The sequence below is a fragment of the Elephas maximus genome, chromosome 6 (genome assembly GCF_024166365.1).
Source record: "Elephas maximus indicus isolate mEleMax1 chromosome 6, mEleMax1 primary haplotype, whole genome shotgun sequence".
Lineage (NCBI taxonomy): Eukaryota > Metazoa > Chordata > Mammalia > Proboscidea > Elephantidae > Elephas > Elephas maximus.
In genome coordinates this window covers 27490656-27517517 of record NC_064824.1, presented here as the reverse complement: position 1 = coordinate 27517517, position 26862 = coordinate 27490656, and the positions used below count along the sequence as shown (strand labels likewise).

At 41.9% G+C, this 26862-nt stretch overlaps 1 protein-coding gene across 9 annotated transcripts in view; it reads left to right on the top strand.

Annotated features, from left to right (window-relative positions):
- The window catches only part of NCKAP5 (NCK associated protein 5), a 1220442-nt gene that overhangs the window by 1095796 nt on the left and 97784 nt on the right, over positions 1-26862 (top strand). For 8 of the 9 annotated variants that reach the window (XM_049889201.1, XM_049889199.1, XM_049889198.1 and 5 more), the window contains 3 exons: positions 3442-7160; positions 7858-8035; positions 15646-15724. In XM_049889201.1, the coding sequence (XP_049745158.1) occupies positions 3442-7160; positions 7858-8035; positions 15646-15724 (3976 nt within the window). The remainder of the gene's footprint in view (positions 1-3441; positions 7161-7857; positions 8036-15645; positions 15725-26862) is intronic. The other variant, XM_049889197.1, reaches the window with a different exon arrangement.

Here is a 26862-nt window from a genome sequence, read left to right as displayed (position 1 = left end):
TGGAGAATTAATAGGGCTGTCTCTCAGAATGGTGATGGAGTGCCACGTACAACTGGTGCATCACACCATGAAAAGACCTGGATCTCAGGGGCCTAGCAAACTAGACTGTGTCCAACCACCTGTGTGAATCCAGCCCCCAGAAGACATTTTTAGTTTATGTCATCCAAGGAACATTTCTACAGTTCTTACCGTGTGCCATATACTTGTTGGTATTACCTTCCATCCTGAATTCATACGTAGCGATTTTGAATACGAATACACTATTAACTTATATAATAATAAATATATGACTAATGGCTCTCTTTTAGTACACAAGTACTTTTTAATATCATCTTGTGTAGGAACAGGAAAGAAGGCTGCATGAAAAGCACTGACCTGCCTACAGTGAAGAACCTGGCTCTAGTTAATGAGTCATTACCATATGAAAAACAGCTTTAAGCACATAGCAAGCATTCACTCATTTAATGCTCACGACAGCCTTGTTAAGTAGGTTATCCTAATCCCCCATCTTACAGGTGAGGACTGAGCACTGAGAAGTAACTGGGCCAGGATGTCATAGCCAGTACATGGCAGAGCTGGGCACTGGGTTTCAGACCCTTCCTCAACCATTCTGCTCTTCTGGGCTTCCCAAGTGAGCCTAAAGCTTGGAGGATTTGTCTCAAATGTTGGAATCAATTTGCCCTTTGTCCCCATTAATACCAAGAATCACATTTCTTTAAAAAAAAAAAAATTGCAAAACTATTGTCCAGACAAGAAATATAGAAGGACTATGTGCTTTAAAGGAGTGGTGGAGCCATAATTAAGAGCTACAGCTGCTAAACCAAAAGGTTGGCAGTTCATATCCTCCAGCTATTCCTTGGAAACTCTATGGGGCAGCTCTACTCTGTCCTACAGGGTTGCTATGAGTCAGAATCGACTTGATGGCAATGGATTTTGGTTTACTGGGTGGCACAAATGGATAAGAACTCAGCTACTAATTGAAAGGTTGGTGGTTGGAATCCATGCAGAGGTGGCCCAGAAGAAAGGCCTGGCAATCTGCTTTTAAAACGTTAGCCACTGAAAACCCTATGGAGCACAGTTCTCCACTGGTACAGGAGGGGTCACCTTGAGTTGGAATCAACTCAGCTGCAACTGGTTTGGTGTCTTCATGGTGGGCATTGAACCCCAGGCCCTCCCTGGTCAGTAGCATCTTTTAATCAACTGCACTTCCCCTCAAGCCACTCTTCCAGCAGAGGATGAAGCTGCCTTTAAGAAACACTAGCTCCTCCCCACCATCTCTTTCACAGGGGCTCCATACTTTTTGTTTGTTTTTCTTTTTAAGTTTTAAGATGGGCCCAGCTTTTGTCAAGTTGTTAAATACCATGACCTCCTGAGGAAAACGGACTGAGAAATGCAGCTCATCTCACTGGACTGTGAGCCGGGGCTCTGAGGGGGTATCAGCTGCTGACTTGGGGATGAATCAAGCCACAGCGTGGGCAGACCTTGGAGGGGCAGCAAGGAGGTGGGTGGCAGGGGCCGAGGGCCTCTCCTATGGGTTGAACAAATCTGCCTTTTCCGAGCTTGTGCAGGATACTTTTGCCTGGCTTCTCTCCTTTATTGTGAACCTGACTGTCAGGATCATGGAAGTTCTTAAAATCCCAAGCCGAGGCCACCCGCTCACTGGTTGGTCTATAATACCCGGGCTCACTAATGGGATTCCTTCCTGCTGTGAAGGAGTTTTCAGTGGTGCTGGGAAGAGGAGGAGAAGAGGGGACGCATTGCCAGAGAGCGTCTAACCCCACTATCTTCTGACTCTGGGGAATTTTCTAAAGAAAAAATAGTATTTGACTAAAAAAATAAACATGCATGTTGTTGATAACAAGCGTAACTTTGATGAAAACGTCTTAGATGTAAGCAAATGTTCACAGTTTACTAAAAAAGCCCAGATTCCAAAGGAAGCTTCTTACACGTTTTCAGCTTCAGCACTTGGTGCTCTGAATATAAACATGTGACTAGTGTGCAGAGTCCTGGGGGAGGGGAGCGTGTGCTAGTGTGGAAATGCCAGTGTGAGCTTTACTCTTAGCCAAGGTTGGTAAGGGCCGCACATCAGAAACCATCAGATTGGTTCACTGAAACCCTTCACGTTAACCATATGGCCTTTTGAAAAAGTAACTAGGTCAGCGCCTACAGCCCACTAATTTCCTTAAGTGCTGGTTTGTTATTAAATAATTATCCAAGTGCCATTCAGGACCGGGGTGCAGGGATAACCTGTGATCTCTGTTCCAAACTGATTAGTAGAGAAGGGAGAAGTGAGACTAAGCCTGACTCTGGTAGCTTAGCATCCTGAGTAAGAGTGCAGGCTCTAGAGCCAGATGGCCTGGTTTCAAATCTCTGCAAGGCCACTTTTGAACTGACTCAGAAGCAACAAAGTGTCCTAGGAAGAGCCAGGGAAGCTGGAGCTGAAATCCGCACTCCAGCTCTTGATCTTCAACAGACTAATCTCTCTGAACCTCAGTTTCCCCTGAGCAAACTGGTCATGATGTTTCTCTCACGGTGTTGTTCTGAAAATGAATTCACTCTAAAAGTGGCTTGTACACAGTAGATGCTCTGTAAATGTTAGTTTCCTTCTTGGCCCTTTTGTTTCTTTGCTAACACAAGTGAGGAAAAATATGAAATCTCTGTATAGAATGCATTTTTCCTTTTAACTAATTAATTCATAATGTACACTTTTTAGAAATTAAGGCTGGCCTTTGGGGAAGTATGAAGAAGAAGAAAAAATACCTTTCTCAGTTAGGAGGTTAATAATATACAATTCTAACAACAAATGCCCAGCTACTTTACATATGTAAGGAGGGCTGTATGATGTGTGCGTGTGTGTGTATGTGTATCTACACACGTATACATAGTAACCAGATAATTCTCATAGATATCCATTGTCTACCAAATAAAGTCATGAAGTCAGGGAACAGAACTGTCAAACATTAGAAAGGACCATAAAGAATGGAATGACCAGCTCACACTCCCAGCTCTATTCTCTCTGCCTCCCATATGGACTCTACAGTGAGGCCAAATTGATTTTCTGGATGTTCTCTAAGTATGCCTTGAACATACCTTCCTAGCTCTTCCTATTCCATTTCTTCTACCTGGAAATCACTTCTTCCAATTTTAACCTAAAGTTTATACCTATCCATTTTTCAAGGACTAGATAGGTTTTTTGAAAAATTAAAAAAAAAAAACAAACCTTTTTCATGTTCCTTTCCTAAGTAGCACAGGGTCTGGCAAAGTAAATGTTCACTGCATCATTTATGAATTCATTAATTAGCTAATATATGCATCTGTATGTGAATACATATCAACCACTAGAATAAATTAAGTCTAGTTATATACTTTCCCTTTTATATATTTGTGATCCACATGGTTCAGTCTTTTCTGATATCTACCTTTTTTTTTTTTTTTTCCTAGCAGTCATCACAAAACTGGGATAAAAGGCTAAGTGTTGGTTCGTCGCTCCCAAGTGGCTTTGCTAGTCCAACAGATGAACTACCTCCAACTCGTATCAAGGAAAGCCACATTTTGGAAGGACTAAAGAAGCTACAGAAGCGAAAAGTGTTACTTGAACCCCCTTCAGTGATAACCAAATGGGGTTACAAAGATTGCATGAACTCAAATGAAGGGATATATTCTCCAGGAATTAAGTGTAACAGCCTCAAGGAGTGCCCCCCCTACAAGCCAGCAGCCATGGGGAGTCCCTGCAAGGAGCGTCACAAGGCATTTGTTTATGATACAGATTCCCATGATGATGTCGATGAAGAGTCTTCCTCCCTGGCGTTGCTCCAAGGGCTTCCAAACCAGGGCTGCAGGCTGCATGGTAGTAAATTCACTCAGAGTGTTCCTGACAGTCTGTTTGGCTGGGAGCTGAATGGAAAACACTTTTTGGAAGGTACTGCCTCAGTAGTTTATCCCAGGGAAAGTGCTGAGAAGCTGAGCAGTTGTGTCAGCAACTGGCCCTTGGAGGGGACGCTGTACCCAAGGGTCCAGGTGCCTCCATTACAGAGGGCAAGAGATCAGCACAGCCAGGGCTGCCTAGCTCTCAGCCTCCAGCTCTCAGACACCGATGACAATGAGGCCCTTGATGAGTTGCACATTGAAAGCAGTGATGAGAAAAGCCCTTCAGACTTGTCACTGATTGCTGATACCGACAAGTCCATGGAGAACCTGGACCTCCTCCTTGGACTTGGAAAATCTCACCTTGGGTCTCCTGATGAGAAGGTCTCAGAGAATAGGCCAAAGACATTTAGTTTCGTTAAGCAGGAAAGAATTGTAAAAAGGACTTCTTCAGAAGAATGTATGACCGTAATATTTGATGCAGAAGATGGTGAGCCCATTGAGTTCGGCTCTCATCAGGCTGGAGTTGTCACTGTGACTGGAAATGAAATTTCTGTCAACCAGGCCTCTACTGGACCCGTGGCCGAACACACTGAATCTTTACCTCAGGGAATTGCTCACTTGCAGCCAGGAGCTGACGCAAGAGACTGCTCTTTCTTAAACAGATCTGAAGAGGAAACTGAGAAAAACATTCCAAAAGATAATGTAGGTAATATTCCCTCGACACCCACAGAATCTTTCAGCCCTAGGACAGTAACACAAAATAATATTCAGCGACAAAAGCTGGCCAAGCCAACACACAATACATCATGCCAGAATAATTCTAGGTCTTTGGTGTCCACGGGTATCTGTCAAAAACAAAGCTTGGTAAAACTATCTGCCAGGGAGAAATATTCATCTCCGAAATCAAAAATAATGGATCCTGAAGCCTCCAAAGTAGTCCCCTCAGCTGACCCGGAGACTCTTGAAAAATCACCAGCCTTAGCTCCTGGGAAACTCTCACGGTTCAGGAAATCTGAGAGCCCAGCTCACCTCTTTGATTTACGGCCAGATTCACACATTCCAAAACACCTCGCCCAACTTCCTCACAGCTCAAAAATGCCCAGCAGAAGGGATTGGGCCCAGTGCTCCAAGAGTCAGGTTCCAGGGTCACGGTTGCTCTCAAGGCCCCTCATTGAGCCTAGTGACAACGGAGAACCTCCCACAAGGGATGAACACTGTGACTCAGGGCCAGAAGCAGGGGTGAAGTCACCTCCACCCCCTCCAGGCAGGTCATTGTCACTGCTGATCAGACACAGTTATGACTATTCACCACCACTTTCAGCCACCAAGCCCAAAACCAGGGCCCACAGTGACACAGCTAAGACAGTATTCAAATCCCCTCCTCTGAAAGGCTCTTCTACTCCTGTTATTTCTTCTAATCAGGCCATGACAGAAGTTCAGGGGAAGAAACCTTCTGCAGCCTTCACAAAACCTGTCTTCGTGAGCCCTCTGCCTTCCACAGAAACAGTGATTCAAACCAGACACCCTGGTCGTCCCCCCTCCAGCTCCCTTGCAGTGATGGCTCCAGGGCCTCTAAAGCTCTCTCCAAAGAGAGGTATCCCCAAAACTTCTCTTCACCAAATACTTGGGACCACACAAATGGACACAGGGTTACGGACTCCCAAGAATTGCCCCTTAACCCATGAGGCACTGGAATCATTGCCCTCTGAAAGTGAATCTCCAGGAAGAAAAGGACAGTTTAGTGGCAGTGTCCCCACGACACCTACATCTTCCTTTTTACGTGTAAATGAGTCGCCTTCCTCTCAGGTTAACAGTCCTTCATCATCGTCATCCTACAAAAGCCATAGTGCCATACACAGTTGTCCAAACGCTCATGATAAAGGACTGAAAACTCGTCTCCCACTGGGACTCAAAGCTCTCCTAAAGTCTCCCCAGTTGCTCAGGAAAAGTTCAACAGTGCCAGGGAAACATGAAAAAGATAGTCTAAATGAAGCCTCTAAAAGTTGTGTGGCTGCAGCTAAGTCTAGGCAAGACGATAGGAATCCAACAAGCATCGAGACCACAGAAGATGAAAAACATATGACTGCTCTGGGTTTACAACCAAAAAACAGTTTAGCTGAAGGGCTTCCCTTAGAAACAGCACTGCCAGAGTCACTTGAAAACTGCACCCCTGGGGCTGGCGGAAAAGATGGGATGGAAAACAGACCTGTGAAAAGATCCCTTTCCTCCAGCAAGCCACACCTAAAACCAGCTCTAGGCATGAACGGAGCCAAAGCCCGGAGCCAGAGTTTCAGCACCCACTCGGGAGACAAGCCTTCCACTCCTCCCAGCAAAGTCCGAACTCAGATCATCACCAACACTGCTGAGAGAGGCAGTTCTCTCACCCGGCAGAACTCCTTCACAGAAGGCTTGCCCAGTAAGCCTCCTTTTGCTCCAGCCCCTGAAAATTTTCTGAATGCTGGGAGCCCCCTCAGGCCTCCCTCCAGGCAAGGCTCTCTGGGTAGCACAGGCAGCTCTGGCAGCCAGCATGGCAGCCCAAATAAGATGCCCTTGCGGATCCCTCCAGAACCCGAAGGGCTCCTCACACCGCCTGGAACAGAAGACCAGCAGGCCTATGCCCAGGGAGGGTGCCCCAGTGTGGCTGTGCCTGAGGAGCCAGGCAGCAACCCCTGCAGGTGCCTGTCCACCCCAACAGACTGCCCACGACTCCTGCAGAGCCCGGGGAGGATGCAGTATAAAAGTAGGACGCCCCCTCTAGAAACTTCTGGAAGGCATCCAGATGCCTCTATAACCAGGCCTGATGCTGTGAGCCCAGAAGCCCCCCTCTCACCCACCATTGAAGAAAAGGTCATGTTGTGCATTCAAGAGAATGTGGAAAAGGGCCAAGTACAAACAAAGTCCACCTCTGTGGAAACCAAGCAGAAGCCTGGGCCATCTTTTGCCAGCTGGTTTGGTTTTCGAAGGAGTAGGCTTCCAGCTCTCAGTAGCAGGAAAATGGATGTCTCCAAAACTAAAGTGGAAAAGAAAGATGCAAAAAGTTTGGGGTTTGGAAACAAACAGCTAATATCAGAGAGAAGAAAGGAGAAAAAGAAGCCCGAACTACAGAGTGATTTGGAAAATGAGCTCAACACCGAAACAGAGTCAGCACATAGTCCAGACAGTAATTTACAAAGCCAGCATAATTTGAAAACACCACAAGACATTTACAATCAAATGAAGTTTGAACCAAGAAATAAAACCAGCCCTGTTACGTGTTCTACAAAAGATACTTTTATGACGGAACTTTTGAACAGGTAACTCATTGGAAAAGAGGTTGTTAATGAATAGGGGACCCCTGCCCCCATTAAGTAGAATTGTTTGCTTCCTGCACATTAAATGCTAGGCAGGCATGTTTTTCACACAAGCAGAAATGCATAATAGCGGTCTTTTGTACGTTAACCAGAATTTAAGCAGTGAAATAAAAATTAGCAATAAAATGATAATTTAGTCCATGTTACTTTGTTAACCAAACCAATGGTCTTTGAAATTAAAGAACGGAAAGTTTTATCAAGAGTAATAGAAATTCAACCTATATGAGGAACCATGAATGTATCCACGTGGCATGAAATGGAAGAAAATTACACTTACGTTTGAAAGTATGGCGGTCTTATTGATGGTACCAAGCAAACGTATACTTAGAAGCTTCCCAGAGGTAATTACATTTCCTGATGATCTTAAGCCAGAAATGTATTTAGCAATCAGTCTTCAGTAGCATTTATTTTGCCCCCTCACCATCATAAAAATAAATTATTAGATTACGGAATCTAAATTGATACACTAGCTGAACTACCAGGTGAAGATCTGATCAAGGCCAGTGAGAAACACTTGTCACTCAAAGGTCTAAAGACAAAGAGATACATGGAGCTTACAGTAAACAATAAGAATTGAGAAAAATAGAGTGATTCAAGGAAAGCAATGTAATTTATCAGAGGAATCGCTTTCTACCTGCAGAGTTGATAAGAAAGCAGCTCAACAGACAAAAAGTGGACCAAATAATGTTTCCTCCAGGAGCGTGGTAAAGGGCAGTTCCCTGGGCTCCCCTCTTACTGGCTGCTCTATCAGCACTCAAGGAAACCACAAGAAAAACATCAAAACCAAAGCCAATGCGGAAATACCGAAAGACTCCCTGGTAAGTCTTAAAAAACAAACCTGTTGCCACTGAGTCAATTCCAGCTCATAGCGACCTTATACGACAGAGTAGAACTGCCCCATGGGGTTTCCAAGGAGTGGCTGATGGATTCAAGCTGCTGACTTTTTTGGTTAGCATCCTGGTTTTAATTGCTGTGTTCTGAGATGGGCTGGTTGGATTCTTTCTGCCCTTTGATGATGGAAACTTATGGGTAAGAGAAGATGTGGGGGGAAAAAAAATGTCAAAGAAAAAGAGAAAAGAGAGCGTTGTGCCTGGTGAGAAACACGGTAGGGAAATGGCAGCCAAATTGGGAATGTCATGGCTCTCACCTGTAGTGCTGCTTTTCAGCTCTATTTTCAGAACGACGGTATTCACAGTGCAGTGTAGGCAAAGGATGCCACCGGTGTCATCTTAAAATTATACCCTTGTGCTGGATGGAAATCTAAAGATTATTTCCAACATTACCAACAACAAAAAAATGAATGAACAGGATTATAAAAATGGGATTGTGAAACCACTTAAGGGAATATTGGCTATTTTGATGCTTTGACTTAAACATTTTTCATCAAAGTCGTCTGTACCAATTCAGCTTAGGCTAGACAAGGTGTTAAGACTAAAAAGTCTTTTGGGGACTTGGTTCCCTGTCATTTAGCCCTTTAATTATAAGGGCTACAACTCAGCTGATTTGCTTTAAAAAGGTGGGGGGTGTTGGGGGTAAGACATTTTTACATTTCCCCAGGGTGTGCTAGTTTCAACTAATATTTTTGTTTTAAAATTACCTTCAATTGCACTTAGTCTTCTTACATTATTTTTATACTTGCATAATTGATTTGGAGACGTTCATTTTTCCTTTTAGTGAGTTTTCAAGTACTTAAGCCAAAAAAAAAAAAAAAAACTCTCTTTACAGAATTACTGTATCCATCTCTTTTTGCACTCTAATAAAAGAGATTATAAATTATAGTACATGCTACCATTTTGGGGGGAAAACTTGAAATATGAAATAATTATACTTTTTTTCTGGAGTGATCCGGGAGTAGAGGGAATTTATAAGTAATCCTGATTGTCATAAATAGTTACTAGTTATTCATTATTAGTTAAAATTAGTTACCGATGTTTAGGGTTCCTTAGAGTTTCATGGGAGCCCAGGTGGCGTAGTGGTTAAGAGCTACAGCGGGCTACATCTGCTAACCAGAAAGTTGGCAGTTCACATCCACCAGGCACTCTTTCAAAACTCTATGGTTGGTGCAGCTCTACTCTGACCTATAGGGTCGCTATGAGTCGGAATTGACTTGACAGCAAAGGGTTGTTTGCTGTAGTTTCATGGACATACTTTAATGTAAGATAAATGCACATGTAAATTTTTTTTATTCAAATAGGTCTTGACTCCAAAGAGCCACAAGATCATTTTTCAAACTTCCCCAAATCATATACAGACTATGTTCTTTGCAAAAGTATTTTGTTGTTGTTTATTTTTAGTCTGCTCCCTCTCCCCCAACCACCACCTGTTTTTGCTCTAGGCTTCCTTGGTGTCACTCTTTCTGTGAAAATGTGGATATCCCCTGCATTATAAAACCACAGATTATAAGCATATCTAAGACTGCCCTTGTAGTGTCACCAAAAGGAAAGAGAGAGCAGAGACTTGTGGAAATGAGCAATATGCTGAAAATTCAATCCAGCTGATCTCAGACTTGGATAGCCTGGCAGAGCCCCTTATCAGAGGCACTCAGTTTAACTGTGTCCCATCCAGTATGGTTCTGACAGCTTAGGGTATATCTTTACCGTACAGAAGTCTCAAAAAAACAAAAAGACCCTGTGTTTGGCTTTTACAATTTCATTCCTACTTCGCCATGTTTTCCCTCTCTCTTCTCTGCAAAAAAAAAAAAAAAAATTTTTTTTTTTTCTCTGCAGCCTTTCATGGTATAATAATAAAGATTGTTGAGTCCTTCCAGAATATCAGAAAGAAACATTCTTTTCTATGAAGCACAAAGATTCCCTAACCAACTCAAAGTATCCATAAGCAATAGGGATATGCTAATTTTTCTAGTTAGCTGCAAGAGGAAATTAGTCATGCTGGGAAGCTTTTCCTTACAGAGGAATATTATTAACCAGGATAGTTGACTGGCTGGTCATGTCTTTAAGTGTAAAATGCAATTTGTTTGTTTCATCTCCATAATCATCAGTGTGGATTAGGCTGAAATGACTCATTTCAGAAAGGACATTGCAATAGTCTCTGTGGAACTAGTACAAGAATAGCAAGGAAGACCCATTTATGATTCGCTATCAGCCTCTACAGGAAGCAGGGTAGATGCAGACTAAGATACATTCTAATGCTATGACACGTTGTTGCGGATACCCACGAACCTTTTTAAATTCAGAGTTGAAGGGGCTTTTCCCTCACCAGGGCTCAAGGTAAATCTGTTATCTGCTTAGGGGAAAGTTTTTTTTGTGTGTGTGTATGTGTGTGTGCTTTAAGTGAAAGTTTACAAATCAAGTCAGTCTCTCATACAGAAATTTTTATACACCTTGCTATGTACTCCTAGTTGCTCTCCCCCTAATGAGACAGCACACTCCTTCTCTGCACCCTCTGTTTTCATGCCCATTCAGACAGCCTCTGACCCTCTCTACCTTTTCATCTCCCCTCCAGACAGGAGCTGCCCACGTAGTCTCATGTGGGGAAAGTATGTTTTAAAGAAGTGTTCTCATAGCAGTTATTATGGATGAAAATAATCGCCATGTATGATGCATTGCATACCACACCTTTTCCTGAATAAAATCACTGCTCAAAGACCTTACCATTGTCCCTTGCCCTTTAAAAACTAAGACTATATATAGCTATGGGGGTTCTAAGGCATTTTAATTATTTTAATCTATGGTGATAATCACAGATTATTTCCATACACATAACAAATCCTTGTGGGTAGCAAACCTCCACTTAGTTCACTACAAAAAAAAATTTTTTTTTTTTTAGTTCACTAGTAACCATATATCCATTTCAGCATTGCTGTATACATTCTAGGAAACCCTGGTGACACAGTGGTTAAGAGCTATGGCAGCTAGCCGAAAGGTTAGCAGTTCGAATCTACCAGGCGCTCCTTGGAAACCCTACGAGGCAGTTCTGCTCTGTCTTGTAGGGTCACTATGAGTCAGAGTCAGCTAGACGGCAGCAGGTTTGTTTTTCAGTTTATATATACATTCTAAAATATGTATAAAAGTCCAATTAATGCTTTACTGAATTAAAAATATTTTTTATCTTCTTGGAGGCTTAATTAGAGGCTTATGTCCCCATTTATGCCATCATTTACAGATCACTTAGCTCTAATTTTTGTGTAATTTAGACAAGGGCTATGTTACTTTGTACTTTTATTTAAATTATATAAAATCATTATCAGAGGGGGAAAAGGCATTCCCTAGGAGGATTACACCAGTATTAAGTAAATAAGTCAGAAAAGACTGCGCTCTGCCTGCTACACGTTGTAAACTTTTCCTTCCTATGAATTGAGAGAATTTTCCAAAATGAGAAGTCTCAAAAGAAGACAGCTCCAGGCTGCTCTTGGGTATCCCTGGATAAAATAAAATCGTTAACAGAATGAACGAGACCGTATACTGTCATTATGCACTGAAAGGAGGTGGCCATTTTAATACAGGCATTTTAATTTAAATTATAGGTACTCTCTTCACCCAGTGTTACATAGTCTAAAAAAAAAAAAGATCACATGTGCTAATTAAAAAACATCAAATACTATCCCATTAAAATGGTGCAGTGGTGATGATAGCATAAAATAGTGCAATAATTACATAAATTGTTATCGTCTTATTAAGTTCTGCAAAATGTTGTAATTTCAACTTCCTTAATTGAACAGTACTATTCTAAATGCCATTTTGATGCTAATAAGAAGCATGTATATTTTGCCCCGCTGTTGCAAAGATTTCTAAATGACTTAGAAAGTAATGCCTTCCAGAATTTTTCCTTCCAAGGATCACTTCCTGTCTCCCTTAGGTTCATTTTCTTCCTTGCCTCTTAAATGAACTTTGACATCAAAACATTGTTCTTCTGGGCAGCCCTTAGTGTTAGGGTAATTCAAAGAAAAAAGAGGTACAGAATTCCAAATAAAGGATGCCTCCAAACATTGGGTTTAATTCTCAGATTATGTGTATGTATAGATCAGTAGTGAATTATTTTCTCCCTCTTTCTGCCTGTGTCCTCTGTCAGCACATTCCTCCCTGCCCTTTCTAGTGATAGGGGTTACTAGAATACAGTGGGTGCAGTGACATCTAATGGCTACCTGATATAGGCAGGTATCTGATGCAGCTCTTGACTACAGCTGCAGAGTTCCAAAAGATGGACAGTAGTTAAAGGTGCACCATTGGAGGGCACCCAAAGTGCTGACAACAGATGTAAACCCAGAACAACCCCCATAGTGATTGCTTGTTATTACCTGCTACTTCTTACTACATATGACATGACTGACAGTGACTGGTGTCTGTTCCTGGTAGAGTGACGGCCAAGAAAATTATCAATTTCTAACCGCCAGACTCTTCTGAGCCAAACTCTAACCAAACTTTTCCTTGGCTTTGTGATCACTCCCATTCTTTGCAGAGCTTTGCCATATGTAGATTGTCCCACGTGTGTCTATCTTTGGCAAATTGTTAGTCTTGAGCTGGCAGTCCATACCACCCAAGAAGGTTCCTGCAACCTCCCACCAACACCCAGCCACTGTGTGGTCAAGAATGAAAATTAATTTTCATTTAAGTTTATGAAAAATATAATTAGCAAGGGGAATCTGCTGCCAAAATAAATTATGTCCCTCATTTCCATAGGCAAATGGATTTTTTTTTTAATTACTCACCACTTTGCATGGGAATCTATCTATGTGGATAATTAGAGCCAGTAGTTATGTCATTCTAAGACATGCCCCATTTTCCATCCCTTTGTATCCGTTTCACACATTCCCTTCAAATCCCAAATCTCTGCCTCTTAGATCATCTGCCTCTGCTAGCCCAGGAGAGCTGGAAGAACTAGGGGTCTTGTCTACAAGGAACCCTGTTCCTCTGATCAGAAGCCACGTTTAGTATTTGCTGTTAAGTACATAATAGCCCTGGAAAGTGTTACACAAGGAGCTGATGCTGACTGAACAATGGCTTTTGTTTTCTTTCTTAAATATTATTGGAAAAAGGTGATGAAATTTCATAGGAGGGTTGAAGAACAAGTACAGAAGGAAGCATGCTGTTTAAAAAATAAAAACAGAATTTTGCTGTTCTTAAATAAAAATAAAGCCTATGTATACTTGGAAAATTGTCTATAAATATGACTGCCAGACACTAAGAAAAATATAATAGTTCTGGGGAAGGGCTGGAAAAGAGCTGTAGCAATATAGGACACCCTGACAAATAGAATTATAACAAGGAATAGGGGTCAGAAGTGCCCACTCTAGAGTGGAGATCCTGTGTGACCTTGAGCAGATCACTAACCCACTCTGAGCCTCTTTTTCTGTATCTGTAAGATAAGAATATTGTTCTAATTATTTGATTCTATAGAATTTCACAAACTGACGGAGATGATGATCCACCCACATCCCAGCAGCTCAGCAGGGCACCTCTTCAAGTTTAAAATGGGTAAATTTAGAACAACCCAAAGGAAATGGTATTTTGCATAACAAGTGGGAAAAAAATATAGAACATATTGCCATAAGAACTGGCATAGGCTGAAAATAGTAATAGATTTCTTTGGAGCTTCTATAAATAAGGATAGCAATTTCCCAATGGGTTATTAATGGAAATTAAAGTATTTGGAAGATATATCCCTATCCCTTCTTCAGTGTTTCTTTTGGTCACCTGGCCTCAAATAGATCACTGAATTAGGTGAACCCTGAAGGCAAAGAAGGAGCCCCTTAGCTTTGCTCATGCTCCTAGTCCTTTTCCTCTCCACCATCCATAAAATGTGTGTACTACCAGTCACAGAGTTAGTTATGACGACTTCTTCCTCCATTCCCTAACTTTCTTCTTGTGGAGGTAATGTTAATTATTAAGCAGGGAAATGCCCACAAAGAGGCAGCCAATGAGGGAAGAAAATGATGAAGCCTGACCTCCAGATAGTCAGCCCTTAACAATCTGTCCTTGTGAGGGCTAGGGTAGCCAGTTGCATGCTCTCAAAAGTTTGCCATCTTCTGGCTATCAGCATGATAAAATTTAAGCACCAGTTACACTCCAGTATTGGAACCTCAGTCATAAAATGTAAGTAATTGGTCTTATTGCATTAAATATAAAAAATAAGAGGCCAAGAATAGAAAGCTAAATCTAGCTCAAGGTCAGCATGCAACTGTATGGCTTTCTACTGCACAAGTGTAAAATAATGGTTTCTTGGCATTCAACCCAAGCACCTGGGCAAATCCACCAACACCCTCTAATTGTATGTGCCTACACGGAACTCCCATTGCGTTACACAGTTCCCATGATTAGCATTGGCTCCCCAGGTGACTAGCTGGAATGCATTTTAAAACGGCTATTCAGGGTCATTCTGACAAGGACCACAGCTGTCTTGATATCGGAGCCAAGTCTACAAAGGCATCGCAGAATGGATATTTGAGAATAACAGAGTTCCCCTGAATGAACACAAATCTGAAGGCAGACATCCTGTGTTTGTATCCTGGCTCTACCACTTGGACAATTATTTGTCTTCTGTGCTTCTTCAGGGTCTTCATCACTAAGATGGAGATAACAGTGGCACCTGCCTCATAGGGTTGCTGTGAGGATGTTGAGATCGTTCGTGTAATGACCTTAAACAGCGCCTGCCACTTGTATTTAAGTGTTGGCTGGTTTTATTGTCACTGGTGGTATTGATGTTGTACCCACTACTGCTGCTGGATGGAGAAATAGGGGACCTGGGCTTTAGTGCCAGTGTCACTGGTACCATGCATGTATTCGCTTTGAGGAAACTTGCTGAACCTCAGAATTCTCACCTGTAAAATACTCTGCGATTTCATTAGATTTTCCCTAGAATGTCATTTGATGTTACACCCTCAAACACTTGGATATTTGAGATGAAATATAAAGAAAATGCTTTTGACCTGAAAAATCTAGATAAATGCCTCAGTGCTGTAGTTCACCGAGCGCATATTACAGTCACTTCATGTTTCATTTTGGAAACAACGAGAAAGACTCATTTTCTTAGAGAGTTACATTCCAGTCCAAGAAAGGGTCAGGAGATCTAAGTATATTTCTTTATTCTTATTAAAATAACTTGTGGTGGAAGCCACTGACTCTAGAGGAATTATACCTCCCTAGACTTTAATTTTTCATAACAGCCCTGTGTTACTGACTTTACTAGGTATTTAAAACCAAAACCATTATCTCTAAAATCTTGGGCAGAACAAGGTACCCTGTAAACCCTCACTTTTGGAGCTGGGGTTATATTTCTGAAAGTCTGCTCTTATAATTAAAACTTGTAATAAAGCCAAGTGATAGACTGGGGGAAGTAGAATGAAAATACACAGACACACACACACACACACGTACACACACATTTGTTATAGAATACACCATTACTCTCAGGATTGCAAAAGATCTATTTAATATAATAAATAAGAACTTTTGATGGTTTCTTGTTGCTGCAGATAAAAGAAGCAAGTGAAAACCTGCAAGAAGATGAAGAAGATACAATTGCCGATTCCACATTTCAGAGCCACATCCTAGGTAAAAATGCATGTCCTTGATACCTCTTCAAATGTGAGACGAGACATTTTCCACATGCCACCTTCTTTCAGCCATGGTGTGTTCCTGGAAACCAGGCCGTATGACTGAGTCTTAACCATTCACACGTGATTATTACCTATCTCTTCTTCTACATGGAAAGCTGCTATAAAATAAGTGAGTGAAAGCAGTTTGAAGAAAACATACATGTTTTTCAGGTACTACCAAAATGCAAAGGAATGAAATGCAAACTGATGAGAAGTGAAAACTTGTCAATATAAAATAAAAGTGACACTGAGGATAAATAATTTCTCTCTAAATACCAACTTTGAATCAATCTGATTTCCATAACTGTCTCTAGAAGTGTCTGTTGTAAACACTTATTGGTTAGAAATGTGGGGTGATAACCAGGCGCTCCTTGGAAACTCTATGGGGCAGTTCTACTCTGTCCTATAGGGTCGCTAGGAGTCGGAATCGAATCGACGGCACTGGGCTTTTTTGGTTTAAAACCCTTAAATATTTTTTTTCAGTTGAGTTTGTTTTAAACATAGAACCAAATAGATTAAGTGAATATAGATTGCTGTAATCTTTAGCTCGTGTTTCTCATGATTCTGTTAAAACAAACAAACCCAGTGCCGTCGAGTCAATTCTGACTCATTGCGACCTTGTGGAAATGATTCTTTTAGAACCCTGATCATAGATAGTCCTGTCTCTGAAATAAGTTTAGTTCATCAGCTGTGTCTTAAAATTGTGTATAACCCCAGACTGAAGGAATTCAAATTCCCAACACAAATGGACTTTGCTCTTGTGTTTCCAGCAACCAGGAGGTAACGGGTGATGGAGGACCTGTCTGTGACTGTGATCCTTGTCAGGAGATAGAAGAGCTGATAACTTTAACAGCTCTGGTTCCACCTGGGCACTTGCAGAGTTATTTGTTCTCCAGGCTCTAAAAATAGCTGTGAATGTGAGCATGCTGATTATTTAGCTCCACACTCGAAACCAAGGCATGATGGAATCATTTCTCCAAATCACATTTGGGTGTAGTAGATAGTATTGAGTACCATGTTCCAGGACATGACAGCCCTCCCAAATTGCTGGTTCCTGGCATAATCGGTATCCACTGATCCTGTCTTTTCACTAGAGTATCTCTAGTTGCCACTGTTCAGCATCCCACTGCTCTTAGCATCAAGTTGATACATTTGCTGCGGATTTTCCAGTGTACCCAACAGTCTGCAAGCTATAATTTACAGTTTATCTCAGAGAATGGTTTTATCACACAGCTTAATGAAACTGGTACACCACTATTGTTCTTTTCATTTGTAATTGGGAATACAAAAGTTTTAATGAACAGCTGAATTAGTATAGTCTGAATAAGATTATTATTCCAAAAAAGATGTCCTTTATTATAGTTGTCAATGTAAAATGCTTAAGTCAGTATCAGTTCCTGTGTAGTTAAGCTAATGCACAAACAAAATATTGTTTAAGAGACTTCAAACATGATGCTTTGTAAAGCCCTGCTGACTTATCATTTTTCCATACTGAGGTGTTTTGGGGCCTGTAAAATAACATCTATAAAGCTAGAGGCTGAATGTTTTCAAAGAAATGTAGAGTAATCTAAGTATTTCTAAGTAGACTAGCAATTCTTTAGATCCCTACCATCCAGTACGGTAGCCATTAGTCACATGTGGCTATTTAAATTGAAATTTAATAAAATGAAATTAAATAAAATTAAAAATTCAGTTCCTCAGTCACACCGGCCACACTTCAAGTTCTCAGTGGCTCCATATCCTGTATGTTCTGTGTGAACATTTCTGCCATCACAGGAAGGTCTGTTGGACAGTGCTTCTTTAGATTACTCTGTTGCTGCTATGTGCCATCAAGTCGATTCCAACTCAGAGAGACCCCGTGTGACAGAGTAGAACTGTTCCCAGAGGGTTTCCTAGGCTGTCATCTTTATGGGAGTAGGTCACCAGGTCTTTTCTCCCAGGGGGCCGCTGGTGGCTTCAAACCACCGACCTTTCAGTTAGTAGCTGAACGCCTCACCACTGTCGCACCAGGGCTCCTTTTAGATCACTCTAATGGGAATAAATTTGGACCATGGTTTTTTTTTTTTTTTTTTTCCTAACAGAGGGCTGACTTTGTCTTTTTTTTTTAATTTTTATTGTGCTTTAAGTGAAAGTTTACAAATCAAGTCAGTCTCTCATATAAAAATTTATGTACACCTTGCTATGTACTCCTAGTTGCTCTCCTCCTAATGAGACAGCACACTCCCTCTCTCCACCCTGTATTTCCGTGTCCATTCAGCCAGCTTCTGTCCCCCTCTGCCTTCTCATCTCACTTCCAGACAGGAGCAGCCCACATAGTCTCATGTGTCTACTTGATCCAAGGAGCTCACTCCCCACCAGTATCATTTTCTATCTTACAGTCCAGTCCAGTCCAGTCCAGTCCCTGTCTGAAGAGTCGACTTTGGGAATGTTTCCAGTCTTGGGCTGACAGAAGGTCTGGGTGACTTTGTCTTTAGATAAATGTAGACTTGTCTTTTCAAAACTGGTAGGGAACTATACCAGTAAGCTGCTATTGGCTGCAAGTCATCAAAAAAGAAAAAACTGACTAACCGTGACTTAAGTAATAAGTCTTTTAATCATCTAATGGGGCCCTGGTGGCTAAGTGGTTAAGAGCTCGGCTGCTAACCAAAAGGTCGGCAGTTTGAATCTACCAGGCGCTTCTTGGAAACCCTGTAGGGCAGTTCTACCCTGTCCTGTAGGGTTGCTATGAGTCAGAACTGACTCGATGACCACGAGTTTAGTCATCTTAATGATTAAAAGTTTGGAGGAAGGCAACCATGAAAGAAGTCTGGTATCTCAATAATGTCATGAAAACCTTGGTTCATATCATCTGTCTGCTCTGCCGTATTATTACCATGTTGGCTTCTTATCCTCCCATTTGTTGCATCTGGTTACAAAACGATTTTTGACACTCTGGGCATCCTACCCCATTGAGGCAAAAAGCGTAAGGAAGAGAAGAACTCTTTCAGAATATCCCATAAACTCCACGTTACATGGCATCAGTGAGAAACAGAGCATATGGCCAATGCTAGCCAGGAAAGCATGTTACTTTTCAGCCTCTATCCGATGACATAAGGAACCCTGATGGTGCAGTGGTTAAGCGCTCGGCTGCTCACCGGAAAGACAGCTGTTGGAACCCACCAGCTGCTCGACAGGAGTGGGTTTTTTGGTATCGCGTGAAGTAGCAGAGAGAGGGGAATAGGGCATATTTCCTGGGTTGGCCAATCAACAAGATCACCACAGACCCTCAGAACAGTTCATCCATTTCAGCTGACTGATTCTAGACAAGACTGAACGAGACTCAGCCAAGTTAAGTGGTTATTTATTTTCATTCCACAAGAGTATTGAGATTATTTTTTAGCTCTCTGATAGTCTCAATTTTCTTCATTTTATCTAAACTAAGTGTTGCCACATACTCTTACTGTATTTTATAACCATAGGATATTCCCAGATAATAGCAGCTGAGCAAATTTAAATACATCCTTCTAACCAAAGATTAGTAAATGTCTTTGACAGAGAAGAGCAGACCAGAAATTTGTGAGTCTGAATGTTTGCATTTCTGTGGTTGAGGGCAATCACGTTGGTTTCATCAAAATGTTATGAGTTGATTACAAGACAGGAAATTGTTAACTAAACCTGCTCTCTATGGAAACTCAAGACTCGCAAATTAAGTAAAATAATTACACTAGATTTTTTTTTCCTTTGAAACTGCCCTAATAAATGTGAGACTTCTATTCTAATAGGTAGCAAGAAAATGATTAGCCTGTCCCAAGAGAAGTGTTAGCAGAGATGATCACAACCACCATGTTTCTAATTGTTTTTCCCTATTATTTGACTATAATAAATTTACCCTAGGTATTTTACTAATTGGAGCCCTGGTAGCACAGTGGTTAAATGCTACAGCTGCTAACCAAAAGGTCGACAGTTTGAATCTACCAGCTATCCCTTGGAAACCCTATGAGGCAGTTCTACTCTGCCCTATAGGGTTGCTATGTGTTGGAATCGGCTTAACGGCATTGAGCTTTTTTTTTCCTTTGGCATTATACTCATTAGGTGCTCTGGTGGCACAGTGGTTAAAGCACTTGGCTGCTAACTGGAAGGTTGGAGGTTTGAGCCCACTAGCCGCTCCACAGGAGAAGGATGTGGCATTCTGCTTCTGTAAAGATTTCAGCCTTGTAAGCCCTCTAGGGCAGTTCCCCTCTGTCCTGTAGGGTCACTATGAGTCGGAATCGACTTGACAGCAATAGGTTTGTTTTTTTTTTTTGGTGGGGGGTGGGGGCGGGGATTATACTGATTATCTAACAGGGTTGAGTAATCAGCAGGAATCCCAATAACATTGTCTTACATTAAAAACATCAGCCAATAATAAGCATCAAAGATAATTCCCTAAATGGAGATAAGATTTGGAAATTCCTGGGAAAAGGAGAAAATATCATTTAAGGAATTTGCAGAAGCAGCCAAGCAGAATTGAATGGTATCTACCAAAACAGGGATGCATGGCAGACTCTCACAAAATGAAGGATACATGTTAACCATCTGCCATCCTGAAAGAATTACAAAGAAAAATCTGCCCAATAGTCCAATGGGCAAATGCCTTAGTGCCCCATGATTCCAAAAGGAATCCCACCACCAGAGAACAACGAGACAAAGTACTCATCCAGCCCTGATGACCTAGCTTGCCTTGGCTGGCTCTGTGAAGGTGCCTTGGTGTTCTCTCCACCCAAGGAACTGATACTGTTTCCAAGAAATCACACCTTCCTAATTCTGTTTTCCTCCTTCTTCCAGTCTAGCCATCTCTGACACCAGCTAATACATTATACGGGAGGGTAGTAGGTGCTCAGTAAGTACCTCTGACTTAGTTAACAGACCATAAGCCAGTTAAGTTTCATTTTCCGAAGGTCTTTCATTTCCTTCTTCTTTGTCCTTTCCTAGATGTTAGCTAGCTAAACTGGTAAACTAACTAGTAATGGATTAAACAGGTACCTGAAGAGGTAACGTATTTGCATTGTAACAAGGACCCAGTTAGACAAGCTTCACCTCTAATTAAGAGGAACTCTTGGGTGCTATGGAACCCTGGTGGTATAGTGCTTAAGAGCTCAGCTGCTAACCGAAAGGTCAGCAGTTTGAATCCACCAGCCACTCCTTGGGAATCCTATGGCACATTTCTACAGTGTCCTGTAGGATTGCTATAAGTGGGAATCGACTCGACCGCAATGGTTTGGTTTTCTTGGGTGCTATAGGTTTCAGATACTTGTAGTGCTGGTAAGAGCAAATTTCATGTTAAAGAAGAAAGGACAGGCTCAACTGTACATCAGACAAGGAATAGCACAAGTATCACTACCAAAAGGGAAGAGAATTTATTTTTAGGTACTTGAGAAATGGCCTGCTTGAAGGCTGAGAAGTCAGACAAAGCTATGTTGAGTTAAATAGGAAGGTATGGAGCCCCACATACAATGGTCATTTTACTTCTGTATGACACAGACCTTGTTCTTGTAACCATGAAGCATTTAATACACAACAGTAATGTGCCCAGTCTGGAGTTAGGTAAATACTAAAGGGACAAAAGAGTCGAGTGATACATGGTTATTGTTGTCAAGGAAGCTATACCAGATTCTCGGTGAAGGCCAACAAATGCAGCAGCTTCTTCAGCAAAGCAGAAGAGAGGTCTGGCCTGATGCCAAGAATGTTTGTGGTGTAGTCTGTTGTTTTTTTTTTTTTGTTGTTGTTGTTCTTTTTTTTTTTTTTGGCCAGGAAAGAAAGGAAAGGTCTCAGGGGCTCTTATATTAAGTACCTCAGTTACACAGAGAACAAGAACCAGAAAATAGGTGCTTATCTCATCTGAGCAGAAAGAACTGTGGGACCCACTCTATTGTATTAAAGCCCGAATAGAATATGATCAATAACTGCTATCGGTATGTGGATTACAGTTTAAGTGATCTAGATCATATTTTTAGTCTTGATGCCAAGGTTGGCATTCCCTCACTATTAGTACCAGTAGGATTAGGTTCAGGTAGAGTGGAAGAAACCCCAAAGTATAGGGGCTCGTACATGTAAGTCCAAAGGGAAGTGGTCCGGGGCTGACAGGACAGGTTCACAGGGCCAGCCTCCTCCTGTGCAGTCCCTCTACCTCCTATGGGTTCCATTCCCAAGGTCACTTCATGGCCCAAAATGGCTGCTGAAAAGCCACCCCTTATGCCCACTTTCCAACATCAGGAAGGCAGAAGGAATGATGAAGGACCTGCTTGCCCGTTTAAGGACGCTTCCCTTCTGCTAACATCCCACTGGCCCGAATTTAACCACGTGAGATGGTAACACCTAACAGTAACGGAAAAAAGGGCACATAGTTTTTATTCCAGGCAGATGGCCACATGCCCAGCAAAAAGTGGAAGTTCTCTTAGCTCTAGAAGAAGGGAAGAAGGGATGTTAGGAGGTAGCTGGGTATCTCAGTCTGCTGTCTACCCCCTACCAAGGTGGTATCCATTCACACTCAGTGGGTTGGTGGGAAAGGAACATGATCAGATTTTCACTGTCACTTAGGAAAGTCATGGGAGAGTAATTAGGAGAGTTGTTGGCAAAGATGTCATTAATTTCAGTGATTTATGATTAGTTTCTGTTTTGGCTAATCTGCATTACCACTGCTCTCTATGCGTGCAGTAATCTGGGATAACTTTCTGAGAAAATGTACTGAATTTAGATTAGTTTGTCACCAACATCTTTATAAATAAACATGTCATTGGTCACCAACAAAGTACGTGGAGGTTCAAAATAAATCTCCTGTGGCAGACAATGCATCTAGAATTTTTCTTTCTCTAAAATTAAAACAAATAGGACAGCAGGACTCCTGGTATTACAGCTGCCAATCAATTAAAGTCCTTGATAATTATCTGTCTTATTTCAAGAACATTACTAATTTTCCCCGCTGAGAAAATTTGGAAAAAGTTTAACATAGACAGAATGGCAATCATATTAAAAATAAAATTAAAGCATAATTCATAAAGTTCATCAAACTTTCTCAGCTTTTTGAGTGAAAGGTTATTTGAATCAAATGTCATGTTTAGAATAGTGTGCTGACATATTTAGTCTTAACTGTAGAAAGGGAAAACTATAGATGATCAAAACAAAATGTGGGGGGAAAGTACAAATGTTCTCAATAACAACTTTGGAAGATACCGGCCTGTTGACTGCTAACAGAGAGACATAGAAATGAGAACTACTCCGATGATAATTTAAAAGCAAAGAGACCACTTTGACGACTAAGGTGCGCCTGACCCAAGCCATGGTCTTTTCAATCACGTCATATGCTTGTGACAGCTGGACAGTGAATAAGGAAGATCAAAGGAAAATTGATGGATTTGATTTGTGGTCTTGGCGAAGAATCTTGATATACCCTGGACTACCAGAAGAATAAGTCCACTTTGGAGGAAATACAGCAAGAATACTCTTCCAAAGTGAAGATGGCAAGACTTTGTCTTGCTCACATTGGACTTGTCATCAGGAAAGACCAATCACTAGAAAAGGACATCATGTTTGGCGAAGTAGAGGGTCAGCAAAAACAAGGGAAACCTTCCATGAGATGGATTGACACGGTGACTGCAACGGTGGGCTCAAACGTATTGATTGTGAAGATGGCACAGGACCAGGCAATATTTCATTCTTTTATACACGGGGTCGCCATGATTTGGAGCTGACTCAATGGCAATTAACAACAAAAACAACAAGATGATAATGCCTGTAGATGTGGAATAGGATGGTGTGGTTCTAAATGATTCAGACTCCATAATACTTACCAGGATGATTTAAATTCTGCATTTCCAGGCATACAAAATGACACCCAGGAAGTATTGGGGAGTAGTAGCTTGGGCAAAGAAGCTTCCACGTAGGCTGCACTGAGTTCCTTCCGTTTGTAGCTACAAGTGACAAGCTCCAAAGAGGGAGCTTTGTATCTTACAAATGCAGTCTGGAATGTGAACTCTGCCTGCCCTGAAGTTACTGCTAGTTACAGGCACTTTCTTCTGGCAAGAACTGGAAATAATATTGTTTTCCATCCCTTGAGTATCCACTGTGTACCCAGCCCTGTGCTTGGAGCATTTCCTGTTGCTCTCTGCCTGACTCATTCCTTCCTGGCTGGCTCTCTGTTTTTACCATCTATCTACTTGCTTCTTGTGAGTACTTTCCTCTAACTACCAGAGATAGTCCTGAGACGGAGCTTAGGTGGAGGTTTCTGTGCTTGTTGCCACACGAAATGCTAGTCTTTGGCTCCCTTTTTTCATTAGCGAAGCAGAATTGTAGATTTAGAGGGCTGAAAGGGTGGCTTTTTTTACTCCTGTAACATGTTCACTCCTATACATTGAACCAAGGAACTCTAGGTTCTATTTAGTTCAACAAGCCTGTGTTAGCATCTTCTACAAACCACACCCTGTGTCAGAAGCTGAGTATGCAGAGATGAATAAAACACGATACCTGCACTCTGTAGACTCCAGTCTAGTAGGGGAGACAGTGAAGCCAACAGATAACTCTAATACAGTGCGATCACTGATAAGGTAGAGGCGTGCTCTGTGTACACATGAGGGCACAGAGGCTGGGTGTGCAGCTCAGCTTTGGTGGAGCTGGGAGGGTTGTTTTTAGTTTGTAAGAAGACAAGAGTAAGATATTGAATTTAAGAGCATTTACTGTTTACCGTACTGTACTGTACCTGTTACCGTCAAGTCAACTACGACTCATAGCGACCCTAAAGGACATAGGAGAACTTCCCCATAGAGTTTCCAAGGAGCACCTGGTGGATTCAAACTGCTGACCTTTTGGTTAACAGCTGTAGCACTTAACCACTACGCCACCAGGGTTTCCATTCACTATTTAGAAAAAAAAAATTTAGACTGGGATAGATTCTCACCTTTCATGCCAGAGACCTGGGTTCAGTTTCCAGCCGCTGCACTGAATGTGCTGCCACCACACGTCTCTCAGTGGAGGCTTGTGTGTTGCTCTGATGCTAAACAGGTATCAGCAGAGCTTCCAGACTGAGATGAACTAGGAAGAAAGGCCTGACAATCTACTTCAGAAAATCAGCCAATGAAAACTCTATGGCTCACAATGGTCCTGTCCCCAACCAATCATGGGATGGCACAGGATGGGGCAGCCTTTCACTCCATTGTACATGGGATCGCCATGAGTTGGAGCCAACTCAGTGGTAGCTAACAACAACACCATTTATACCAATGGTTTCCAAACTCGATACCCATCAGAATCATGTGGGAAGCTTTAAAAATTCTAATGCCAAGGTCACACCCCACACCAAAATAAATCACAGCGTCTACAGGTGGGAGCCAGGCATTTCTAGGCTTTAAAGATCCCCAGGTAATTCCAATGTGCAGCAAAGTTTGGGAACCACTGTTCTGAAGGAACCACTGTCCTTTATCAGCAAAGGTGAGAGGAATGTCCTTCAAGTCAAGGGAAACAGAGTGATCAAGGTCTGGGGATAGGAAGGAGCCTGGCACATTGTGGGGGCGGGGCATCAACAAGAGACCAGCTCGACTAGAGTGGAGGGTACATTTTGAAGATTAGGTGGAGATAGAGTTGGTTTTGTAGGATGGACCAGACTGTGGAGAATTTGAAGGCCATGCTTACATATTTGAACTTCATCGTACAGGCAATAAGTAGACTAGAGATTTTTACAAAAAGACCAACATGATAAGAAACAGCCATCTTTTCACTATGACCATCACATTTAGACCTTTAAAATAAAACACACTTTCATTTTCTCTCACTTAGCCTTGGGCCAACTACACGCACTAGTAATCTTCATCCCCATTACATACTGTTTCCTTGTCAGGGCGTGCTGTGTTAAATAGGGTCAGGTATTCACATAAAAGGGGTGGACGCCCAGGAATGTTTAAGGTTTCCAAAGGGCTTCCTGCCCCCAAAATATTTTTCTGCCAACCTACTAGAATGTATCTGAGTTTCCCAGCCATTGGTAATTACTTTGGGTGAAGGTCCTTGTTATAATTCAGATGGTGTTCAGAAGGACATACACGTTATGCCTCACTGCCTGTTAACAGCTGAGAAGTAGTACATTTCTCAGGTCAGCACCTGTAAGACTCTGAGGAATAAGCCACAGGGCTGGCGCGTTTTCCTGCCAGGTGACTGGAAAGCACAAGAAAGAAGGGTTCAACATTTAGAAAAGGCCAGCGTGAGGTGCTACAGATGGGGGAGCCTTAATTGCCAAGGCCGAAGGCAGACATGAAGCCCTAGGGGGTGGTGTCAACTAACCCAGGTACGGGAGGAGAAAGGGCCCACCAGACAGGTGATGGAAGGGACACTTTAAATAAGTTTTGCCTTTTCCACATTTTCCCAAGACCTCTTAGTCCAAAAGACAAGGCTGGAAAATCCAAAATGAGATGAATTGATGCGGTAGCCATAACAGTGAACTCAAATATGCCAACAGTCATGAAGATGGCACAGGCCTGAGCAACATCTCATTCTGCTACACATAAGGTCACCGTGAGTTAGACTCAATGGCAGCTAACAGCAGCAGGTACCAGAATGTGCGTGTGACTTACAGCATAGTAATGAATAAGCAGAGGTCAAAACAAAGTCAAGTAGCAAAATGCCTCAGCTTCAAAACTTGAAATCTCCCCAAAGCAACAGCAGATTCTGAAAGAAGATAAGGCGATGACACGTTATACTAATACCTACTACTTAGTTAGGGCTTTCTTTTTTCTCTATGCTGGGTACTGGCGTAGGTGTTTGATGTATGTTGCCTTGTTTAATCCTCACATCAACCCTGCAAGGTGGGTGTTAAGGTCACCATTTTACAGATGAGGAAATATATGTTCTGAAAAGTTCTGTACCTAGCTTGGCAGCATGGCTAGATGTGGTAATGCTAGCATCCGATCAGATTAGTCTGTAGCTGTGAAATAAAGTTAAATAAACCTCCAAGAATTCTGAATGATGACTAGATATTTTTGGTCACTTGTCAGGGCACAAAGACCAAGGATTCCTTTAGTAGATTGTTTGGCCAGCGGTTGCAAACTTAAGTAAACGCCTGGGCCAGTGAGTGAGATGGGCTGGGCTTTAAGGTGT